The 11,732-nt window shown below is 42.5% G+C and overlaps 1 protein-coding gene across 1 annotated transcript; it reads left to right on the forward strand.

The window, feature by feature from the left end:
- The first annotated feature begins 117 nt into the window (after window positions 1-117).
- Window positions 118-3,048, forward strand: LOC146261132 (mitochondrial pyruvate carrier 2-like). The gene is made up of 5 exons (XM_084667901.1): window positions 118-305; window positions 1,223-1,263; window positions 1,409-1,493; window positions 1,686-1,797; window positions 2,522-3,048. Exons 1-5 carry the CDS (start codon window positions 206-208, stop codon window positions 2,562-2,564), a joined length of 381 nt encoding a protein of 126 aa, XP_084524027.1. The 5' UTR covers window positions 118-205; the 3' UTR covers window positions 2,565-3,048.
- The last annotated feature ends 8,684 nt before the right edge of the window (window positions 3,049-11,732 follow it).

Genomic DNA, 11,732 nt, shown 5'->3' on the forward strand with positions numbered 1-11,732 from the left:
GAAAGTGTGGCCTATTAAAAGTATGCTGTACCAATCGCAGAGAGCGTTGGGCGGAGTTTCTGTGTCTAACGCCCCTAAAAATCCAATGCTTTTGCATTCTGATATTTCACTTTTTACCGGGCAAATGACAGATGACAGGGCTCACAGGTATTATCAAGCATCTAAATAGTAATTAAGTTTGACTCTAAGACAGTTATTTTCTGAAATGACTTTGATAGGTATAAGAGCTTCATATCACAGGATTATGAACAGAATTGAGCATGTATTACCTACTAAACTAAGACCTGTATACAACCATCCAGCAGGTAAGGAGACCACCTTTACCTGGCTGACCTTGTGGCATTTGAAACTGAATGGAACAATAGTCTACATACAAGATTTGTGGTGAACTGTACTGTGCTGGACTTGAGTCTTTAAAGCAGGAAAAGAAGAAGGGATTTAAGGGGGCCCCCGGCTTGGCAGGTGCTTATTATTGGGTTTCCATAAGTAGATAGTGTTAATCTACTCTATGACTTGAACAGAAAATGGGAACAGAGGATCCAGGATTCCATGCAATCATTTTTGTAACATTTTATATGGACATGGAAAAGCAAAATAACTGGAAGTTTGGACTTTGTATTAGGCTCAGTGAAGCATTAACCCTCGGATTCGGAAGGCTAGCAAACCATGTGTGACCTTCATCTATAGGGGTTATCTTATCTCCGTACACGTTGGTCGTATTTGAATTATTGTCTGCTGGTTTTGTGAGGAGAGTCTCTTGCAAAACAGGTGAATGAGGACACTTCCAACATTAACATTTCTGCCAGCAAGCTAAACTTACAATAGGCTCATTGAATGCTGATTGGTTTGGAACTAAATTGGTTGAATGAGTCTGAAGTTTTCAGAAGCTTGGGCTCTGTTTTAGTGTTTGAAGGTGGAGAGGACATCTTCAAATGGCATGCACACAATAAAAAAACTACTTTATTACTATATTCTTTACAAATGGTCTCCAGTTTCTGGCATTGAGGGTTCTACAACATGTTTTTCAGTACCCATGCTTTTGGAACCTGAGAATGAATAAAACAATGATTGTCAGTATCTGTTGACTCGGCCTAATAAATAAGCATGTGTCGCTACCTTTCGTACCGTTGACTGCAAAAACTTAATTGTGAGATGTTGTTGATTGGAACCAGCTAATGTGATCCATGAGTCCAGCTAAACCATGCTTTCATCATGTTCCAAGGTCCAAAGACAGTGTTCTTCTGGGCACCTGTTTTTAAATGGGTAAGTGTGTTGGGTGCAGCTTGTGTGTGATGGTCTCTTTTTCTCCTTCTCTGCTGTATTCCTGTTTTCTCACTGTCCTGAAATGTTCCTTCCCTCTCTTCTTGGTTCTTAATCCACTCTTCATTCCGTCTGTTCTATCTAAAAGGGCCTGGTTGTTGCAGGTATGGCAGACATGGCTCGACCTGCAGATAAACTCAGTATTTCTCAGTCTGCAGTACTTATGACTACAGGTACAATGTGTGTGTGTGTGTGTGTGTGTGTGTGTGTGTGTATGTGTCTGTGTTTGTGTGTGTATGTGTGAAATAAGTACAGTAACACAAGTTAACCAAGTTGAAGATTCCCCCAAATACACTATTGAAATTCTTACCTCCTGAAATAGGTATATTCCTGTACACACCTGTGTTTCCCCTGTCCACCTCCAGGTGTTCTCTGGTCCAGATACTCTCTTATCATCCTCCCAAAAAACTGGAATCTGTTTGCAGTCAACATGTTTGTTGGTTTCGCTGGTGCTTCGCAGCTATTTCGAATTTGGAGGTGAGTGTTGACCACATACTGTATACTGTATGATCCTTACTGTATACTGTATGATCCTTGTTTAGGCTGTATAAAACAAGATCTTCACTGCATACTGATTCAGAGATTGTTTCTCGTGAGGAAAATGTGATGTTCTTCAACACAAACGTAAAATCACATTGAACGAGTGTAGGATTTTGCTACATTCAATAGCAACGATGTGAAATCATAGTTAATGAAAGGATACAATGGACATATTGTTAATCAGAAAATATTATAATAAAATACATGATAAAATCCCTCAAAATTCAATAAATGATCCATAGAATGATCCCATAAAAGGATCTACAGAATTAATGTGAAAAACAAGCTAAAATGAAACTATGGAGGGTAGAGTGTGTTTGGTCAATATGGTTTTAACAGAGATTTTTATTCAGATCCTTTTGGCTTTGTTGTGTTTTTGTTTCCTAAAGGCACACCTTGCGCTAATCTTTTCACCTTTCCTGTTTGTTCCATGTTTTCAAGGTGATAAGATGATAGCACAAGATACCATTGCATAGACTAATATACAACTTTATGGAGTTATTGAGATGTACATTGACTTGGCAAGATTGCAACAATAGTTCAACAATTGTTCCTCTTTAACTGGCCACTGATTAGATGCAGTTACACTTTGAAATAGACTGCAAGACCTTAACAACATTTGATTTATGTGTGTTGCGTGATTCTTCTATATCTGTTTCAGATACAACCTGGAGTTGAAGGCACAGGAGACAATCACTTCCTAAATGTTTAGTAATGGAAATCTATACAAATGTAAAACTACAGACCAAGAACTGAACAGACACACACATCATTCCTGTCCACGCACATTCCCATAGTTTTTATGCTTTGCTCGTCACAAGGAAAGGAAATCATACGTTGGGTTATTTAATGTAATAACTTATGTTATTAGATTACATTACGCTATAGGTTTTCTTTTGAACATTTTGGAATTGCTCATTCCTTTATGTATAACCAAGGCATTTATAGAGCCTCATCGTTTCAAAAGGCTTGTTTTTTAAGTAAAATGTTTTGTATGTTCCTGTTAATTTGTCAGACATTCCTTTCCCATTCCATTACAGTTGTTGATCATCTTAAATAATAAATGCATTGTTATTGTGCCTGTAAAACAAATATAAAAATGTTTTCCCTTGGAACGTCAATAAATTCAATGAACTTAGTTCATTTCAATGTAGCACATGCTGTAAAATAAACAAAATCATTATTATAATTATATATTACATTGTTATGCCATAAAATGATGTCATTATGAAAAATCACCAGCAAAATGTTTGAAGGCTTTGATTTAGCTGTAGACACCACAAGGTGGCAGTATTGCTTTAGTGTGTAAAAAAGAACCAATCCTAATGCCCTAGCAAATTCTCACAGTGAATGCAAGAAATTACTTGGGTGGATAAATAATATAGAAGAGATTTGATATAGGTTACAGCGTGGACACTATGGGATATTTAATCCTTTGTACCTTTTAAAAGGTGTCTGCTGAACCAGAATTACTATAGAGCACTACATAGGGTATATCTTTTCTGAAACAGATGACATTGAAATCATCAGATGTGAAGGTAGCAGTTTCCTGGAAACATTAATCTATCTTGAGCACAAGCACTCCCCCCAGGCCTCACACCCACTCTCTCTCTCTCTCTCTCTCTCTCTCTCTCTCTCTCTCTCTCTCTCTCTCTCTCTCTCTCTCTCTCTCTCTCTCTCTCTCTCTCTCTCTCTCTCTCTCTCTCTCCCCCTCCACAATTTGTCTTCAATGCTCCACCATTTTTCTTCACTGACAAGCACTCAAGCACACACGTGCACGCCCACACACATGAACGCACACACCTACAGACTCACCTCAGTGGAACCCAGTGATGTACTGTAAGTCTGGTTGAGGAGTATGTGAGGGGAGTCAGGCTAGTCATGGGGATAATAGACTAATGGGTCGAGGCGTCCAATCCTGTTGCACCTAACAACATCACAGTTACAGTCACATACTGGATCACAGCCCGGTTATAGATTGCCAACATACCCTTTATGTACCCTCGACAGTGCCATTGCGAAGCTGTGAAACCCTGCATGTGTGTATGCATCTAGAGCAACTCCTACTGAGAACACACCTTTTCAAAGTCCCATTCACTTCAGTGAGACTTGTTCTTCCTCATGATAGTACAAGAGCTTGGCTAATTGGATACAGTTTATGTTGGTTCCATGTAATATCTTTCCTCGCTGTTTCCTGCACCTGATATTGACGTATCATATACATTGTGGAAAAATCTTAACATCTGCCAAAGAGTGCGCCCTCGATACGACACGGTTGTTAGGTTTAGGGTTTACCTATTGGGTTTGCATTAATGTGGAACAAGCATAGTATACAACAATACCACAGACAATAGGATACATGCCACACACTATTCCTCCAACTAGGTGAGAACCCATGCCTCCCTGAAAGCATTCTGAAAGACTTTGGAGCAAGTCCAAGCCGTGTCTCCATGGTATAAACTGTAAGCTCAAAAATGTCTTTATACTTACAATATTTAACACAATAATGAACCCTACTCTTAGTTTAAAGAGAAAAAGGCCACCTTAAACATTATCCTGAACCCATAGCCCTTCAATTCTAACCCTTCCTTGTTGAAAACTCAAAACCTCCTTCTAACTCTAACCCCAGCTTCAACCTCAACCATAAGCAAGAATTCTAGCAGAACACTGACTAGTCTCTTCTGCTGTGCGTTCTCTAATCTTTACCTTGGAGGATATCTGCTGCTTTTTTTAGGAGGGTGGAGTCTGACAGGATGCAAGGAAGCAGAGGATTCACTGGACACAGAAAGTTCTTTGAGGCAGAATTAGAACACAATGTACTCTCACCCTGTTTATATTCCAAGCAGCAGCCTCTCATTCTACTTTGTGGGGATTGCAATATGCTTACAGTAAATATCATTAGCCTTTAAAAAATGAATGCAAAACCAGATTGTACCAGCACTTCACCACAATAACTAATCAAATGACTATGTCAGTATGTCCACACCCTACCTTGTAATGCTGGCTGATTCCAAATTGTCCATAATAAATAAAATGAAAAAAACGTAATAAATACTAGCTAGAGGGCAGCATAGATTGTGACCATAAATAGAAGAATACTCCTGCATGTCATGTTGACCTCTGTCTGACCTTGATGGCACATCCATCAGAGATTTGTAGAATGTATAATGTAGAAGACCAAGCACTTATACTTCCAGCTGTACCTTCGACCTTCGTAGCTGCCTTCAAACATGAGCTGAGTCATCTATTTTTGGAGGCTCTTCTACTTCTCCCTTTTCATTGAGGTTAATTTGATTTATTCAAATCTCAAAGTCCCTAGAAGCCATTCTAATTTAGAAAGCATTGTTGAAATCGAAAAATGTAGGCTATTAAAGACGAACAAGCAAGGAAACGTCACACCTTTGGAAAATGTCAGACAATATGAAATCTCACATACGTTCAAATATCGAATTCAGATGATGTGACAGTGCAATCAAGGCGACCAATGAGGAACAACTTCCTTCACACAAACCAGCACACAATGCTTTTTAACGCGTGCTCCCCAGAACGCAGGCTAAGATGAACTCATAGTTCTTCTATACATTCATTAATCATGTGTATCCAGGGGCGTCGTTAGACTCTTACTACTAGGGCCCCAGTATAAATCTGCTGGGCCCCAGTAAAATCTAAAGTTTGAGTTTGAACAATTTACTTTATTAGTCAGTGCATTCATTTAGATTGATAATCCCGGAAAAAAGCAGTATCCCAATCAACGCTTGTAATATCAAAGCCGTTTAACCCAAAACACAAACCGATGCCTGCAGAATCCCATGTCAGCGCGCTCTTCTGAGCTTGCCAAATAGCCACTGCAGCACGCACACAGAAGTTCAGGTGTAGGACTCGGCACACAAGTCAGAATTGAGTAAGGTTAATAAAACATTACTAAACTAAAGAAAGTTTCTAAATGATAGGCCTACCGATCATCATATTGTATGTAACACTATTACATGAAGCTCCAAAAAACAGTATTTGCGAGAAAAAAAATTGCACGCTCGCTTTAACTATTGATGTCTGATGATCCCTGCCAATATAGGGGGTTAAGCAAGGGGATTTTCTATAGGCTAGTAGTGCATTGTGCGCAGCAAGCTTGATAGAAAAAAGGGATATGAATAGGGGGCCTGTGCCCCAGTAGAGTTTTCTGTCTAACAACGCTACTGTGCATCATTCAGACATGAAAACGGGGTCCAGCTGAAGGTGCAGCTGAGGTGTCGTGCCTCAGCCTTTCGCTGTGTGCTGTCATGTCTGCTTGGGAGGCAGATTACGCTGGACTGCAGAGGCTGCCTGGTACGACGTCAGCATCTGCATCTCCTACTCTATGCAGCTCACCAAACACACAGATTATTTCGAGAACAGGAATGTCGTCATTCTAGTAAACCTAGCAGTTTAGGTTTCTAGTACGAGTTATGTTGAAAGTTTGTACAGTATATTTGCCGGATTTATCTAGAGTTAAATAGTAGCATGACATATAAGTGTAAATTAGTCGGCTTGAAGTTAAGTAGCTCTGCAGTCTGTGAGCTTGCGTCTGAGAACAGTGTTGAGGCACCTGTCTAAAAACCAGGATGATCATTAATAATGGAATACAGTGTTTTGCTGCATGAGCCCTCTTCCTGCACACAAACAACCACTCGAACAGAGCGAGGAGGGAGGGCCTGTTTTCATTAATCATCGTGACCTGACAATGAGATGAGACACGACAGGATGAGGGGGGGGGGGGGGGGCTGAAACAGGAGGAGCAGATGAAGCACGTGCTGCTGGGTTTCAGGAAATTGAAACCCAGCGGAGTAGATGATAAAAATGCAGAGTCAACAGCCCCGGGTTGCTGTATCTCTCACAGAAGTTCAGACATTCTGATGGCTCTTGCTGTCATCGGATAGTTGTTATAGCCCTTATTCTTTTTCAGACGTAGTGTACAGTGCTTGCGTGTTTACCGTGTAAGCACGGCCTACGAGTCTGTGCAAACGTCCAGGGGTCATTGTTGTTGACAGTCAACAGCCTCTCTGCAGTATCTGTAGTAGGGTGGACATGAATGAGTGAGCCCCACTACACACCACTACGAGTAGAAATCCTTGATGTACGGTACTGTCTGATCAAAGTCTGGACCCAAGCAGCTGATGATGAGAATTGGGGCTGACGGTGGTTGGATCCTGTACTAGAGCTTCAGGTAAAGGGTTAGCACAGTCAGTACAGTGAAACTATAGTGGTCCCGTTTGGCTTGCCAGGCTTGGACTTGGCATGTAATGGACCAGTGCTTTCAGTAGAGGGCAATCACATGCCACATTGTACATAGAGGTAGAACAATACACTAGTCAATTCAATATGTCCCCCTTTGACTAACGGCATCATTGCTCGGAATTATTGCGCAAGACATTCTGTTGTGGATGCAGTGATATGAATATGAGTATAAACTAGCTGTGACATCAGTATTTTGTCCAATGAGGAACAATAAAGGGGAAGTCATGTGAAGTCAAGGGAGGCGAAGACAGAGGACGGTCGTGTCCTGTTGTGGGTTTTCACTTTCGAGGCATAAACAGATTACAGACCGTGAAATTAGGGTGGAAAAACACAAACCAAATTGAAGATTGGGTAATCGTTTAATCCCACACGTTCCCCTTGGTGGGAGCACAGCTCATGCCCAGCTGTTCCAGGAGTGGCGGTACTTTTCCACGTCAGTCCACATGACGTCTGTGAAGGATTCAACCTTTTCTCTAACCACCCCGCAGTTATGTTATAGGGGGCACTCTCCCTTTCTCTCTCTCTCTCTCTCTCTCTCTCTCTCTCTCTCTCTCTCTCTCTCTCTCTGTCTCTCTCTGTCTCTCTCTCTCTCTGTCTCTCTCTCTTCCTCCGCCTCTATCTCTCTTTCTCTCCCCCTCCCCATGCTCGCAAGTGCATTGTTGCTATTAATAACACAGTCACGCTGGCCTACGGGCTCAATGTATTTCTATGCTGGCTGGTTATATACACACATGTATATGTATATGACTATACGTATTTATGTATAAATATACTATGGCATACATAGGTATATGTGAGTTATATTTGTATGCGTGCACCTAAATGAGTGTGTGTGCATGTGAGTGTGAGATGAGGGGAAAAACCCCACACAAGGATCCTCTTCCCGATGATTGCAGTCATAAGCCTCTATGCCCTTCTGCCTATCCCCCCTCTGGCAGAGACAAGTGGGACAGCATAGTCACCTTCCCTGGCGTTACGAAATAGACTGGAAAGAACTAGAAAGTCTCTGGGTACGGCCATTCAAATTAGAAAGGTTCTTCAAATCCAAATGAATGTATTTGTTCCATAGAGAAGGTCATTATTCATAAGTGGCTGCCCATTCCATATACATGCTTTGGTGTGAAGATGAAGGATGCATATTGCAGGAAGGGCATTCCAGTCAACAGTCACTGCCGCAGTCGTGACGTTCTGTGTAAAAACCCAGGTGATCTGAAGGGGAGGGGCACCTCGCAGCGCTCCTCGAGGGAGGGGCCAAGCAGGAGGCGGAGCCTGCAGAGGAAGTCACTATAGAATCTCATGTCAGACCTCCAGAGGTCAGCACGGTCAGGAACAGTACTGTCAATACCAGGTCATTCTGAACCTGCCTTACTGCCTCCCACTGCAGGTAGAGCAGAGGACAAGCCAATGTGATTTGCCAGCATGGAGGAGGAAGTACCTAGAAGGGAGAAGGAGGGAGACGATTTGTTTGCATGTGTGTATGTGTGTGTGTAAGAGAGAAACTGAGGAAGTGAGGGAGGAGAGATTGAGAGGCAACGTAAAAGAAAATGAGAGAGAGAGAGAGAGAGAGAGAGAGAGAGAGAGAGAGAGAAAGAAAGAGAGAGAGAGAGAAAGAAAGAAAAAAAGAGAGAGAGAGAGAGAGAAAAAAAAGAAAGTAGGTACATCATTTCTGCCGTGTGTTGCAGGGACAAGGTGACTTGAGCCAAACTGTTCAGTTAATAAATGAAACTAGAGGCTAGTTTTCCCTGCATGCGTACAAGGGTCACTCTCCATCTTTGAAATTCTATTTCCAGTGTCCAACATCATTCCAACTGTCATTTGATCTGAACATTCAGTTCACTTCTGTAAAACCACCCACTGGGGGTATTCACAGAATCCTCGCAGACAACTGAAAATGAAATGTTGTCTCTAACATGTCATCAGTCTGAGAAAGTCCAGTGTAAGTGAATTCACTGTGGAGAAGGAACTGTAATGAGCCGTAAGCAGGACTCAGGAACAGACCTTAATTATCGGAAATAATGAAATGGAAGCCAATTACTGGCAGAGGATGATTTTTGAGGATGGTGTCAATGAGTCAATGAGAGGACTAATTTGGAGAGGGGGCAAAAGATTAGCTCCAAAACTTTTAAAGGTGTGCTTTCATTTGGGTAATCATGGTTAATCATGCTATGGTTGCGGTAATTTTTCAAACTTCGAGGCCATGAGCCCTTCTCTTCATCAGACCAACAAGGAAGAGGTTGTTCTTTTCATTTGCTTTCACTTAGACATGTGTAATCCCGTAAAACAGCATTCTATGAGTGAAAAAGTTCCTACAGGGAATTCAAACGAACAGCAAAAAGGATTAGGGTACAGACACTGCCACCACTCCTAAAGCCCAGGAGTCTTTAAAACCAAAGACGACAAGTTGGGACCAGTTCACTCCTCTGGGTTCAAGTCTTACCATTAAGGGATGGATTTTAACGGGGAACTTTGAAATTGAACCTATTATCAGTTGTTTTCAAATCTTAAACATTTTCAAGTAGTCAATCGATTTTCTGTAATTGACATTGTTTGTGTGCTGTCAGATTTAGCTACTATCAAAATGAAGGTGCTACTTGTCCGTCCTAAGAATTGCTACTTGTCTTGTCCTAAGAATTTCAGTGCCAAGTCTGACCCTGTGTTGTTCTGGGCTTCTGACAATAAAATACTTGAACTTGAACTACTTGGAACCCTAATGAGCTCTCCGGTTTATTTAAAAGAAGATCCATCAAACTTTTCATTAAACTTTTTAACAATTTAATTCCAGGTAGAACCCTTTCAGCAAATGAAGTTCTACCAGGAACCATAAAGGGTGTTCTGTGTTTGGCAGTCCATGGATGGTAGAGGTGAAAGTCTACTTTCAAAACCAATTGCTTCACTTTACAGTAAGCAACGGCGTTGTTGACATTTCCCAGGAAGAGGAGGGAAAGCTCGCGGAGGATCCCTGAATAACGCCCGTGGGCGGCCATGTGGAGGGCTCTGGGTGTGTCCTCTGTAGGGGTCACAAGACAGACTGGTTCCAGTTTTCCCAGCTGTCTGACTGTGTACGCTCAGATGCTCAGATTACATGTGCCTTCTGTCCACCAGAGGATCACGTTCGAAATAAGTACAGTGGTAGCAGTGTTTTTCCTTGCGTGTGTGTGGCTGTGTGTGTCGGGGGGGGGGGGGGGGGGGTACCTTGTAATATAGTAAAGTCCTGTGTACCTCATTATACGGGAATACATGAACACATTCCATTTCGGATTATAAGCGTCGTCCAGATATAGATTTTGATGAAGTGCAGCAGGAATGTTATCCGTGTACACACTCTCTAGACGGTTATTCCGGGTACTGCAGTTCTGTCGAAAGAGAATCGAGGAGAATCCGCAGTGTCTCTAAGTCGTGACTTGGTTCTGTTCCACTGTTCCTAATCCAGACTCTCAGAGCCTGTGACAATTGGCTGGCTCCAAGCAGACACCACACACAAACAAACACACACACACACACACACACACACACAAAGAGACATCAAACACACTCGCTCACTCCATCACACTCACTGTGTCTTGCTCATGCGCGCACATTTACCCTGACAGGCTCAGCCTGCTCATTTGCAGCTGTTTCACACAGAAAGCGAGGAAGTGACTCAGCACAGACTGCAGCGGTGCGGCCGAGTTAAAGACTGCCGTCCATCAGGTGACTGGGGGGGTCTGTCATGTGGAACACCTCTCAGAATGACATGTGACGGCTGACCGCAAAGATGTGCCATTTTGATGAGCATGCAATGCTGCAATCTTTTCAACGGGCGACAACAACCATTACACACAGGATGTTGCCGGAATACTTCCGAATCAAAGCACAAGCGAATCAGAAACGTACAACACATACAAGCAAGAGACACACGCACAATCCCGAAACACCCTCTGCCCTGCTTGGCAGGGCAAAGCAGGCTGGCCAATAGAAACCTGATCGTGAGCGCTGCGATACACACAGCAGCCCGTCAAGGAAAGACTCCTGAGGTGGGAGAATCAAAGTGGCGTGATGTTTCAGTTACAGCTTTCCATGCCCATGTCCATCGCCATAACTTTCCTGCTCAAGTGGAACATACTGCAGTGGCTCACCAGAATAATACCAACATGATTATGAAGTGTTTGCACATACTTACGTTTGCCATGAAGGGAGGTCACAAGGGCAGAGGAATGGATTCGAAGAAGGAATAAAAGTGCCTCAGTCTGTTTAACCATTCATTTGCAATATGTACTTCTCTGAAAAGGAGAACATATTCAATAGAATTTCCATTCTAACGCAGGCAAGGCATGCTGGGTATTCTGCAGATATGACACAGTTCCACCATGACGGGTGGAAGACAGAGAGCCAGGTGGTGAAGTGACATCACCAGGCATGCCCTCCCAGACAGTTGGCTGACTTAGTGTCAGTGGCATATGTCCCCACAGAGCCACACCATTGATCTGCTGCATCAACACCTTCCACACTCACAGCGATGTAAGGTGGTGGAAATTGTAATCCAAGCCTACTGGCATTCTACACAGTGGCTCAAAATAGCAGGCAATCTCACCACAGTCCAACCTGAAATATTTGGTGTTTAG

This window comes from Hypomesus nipponensis, chromosome 12 (genome assembly GCF_054491055.1).
Source record: "Hypomesus nipponensis isolate SF chromosome 12, ASM5449105v1, whole genome shotgun sequence".
In the NCBI taxonomy this organism is placed as follows: Eukaryota; Metazoa; Chordata; class Actinopteri; order Osmeriformes; family Osmeridae; genus Hypomesus; species Hypomesus nipponensis.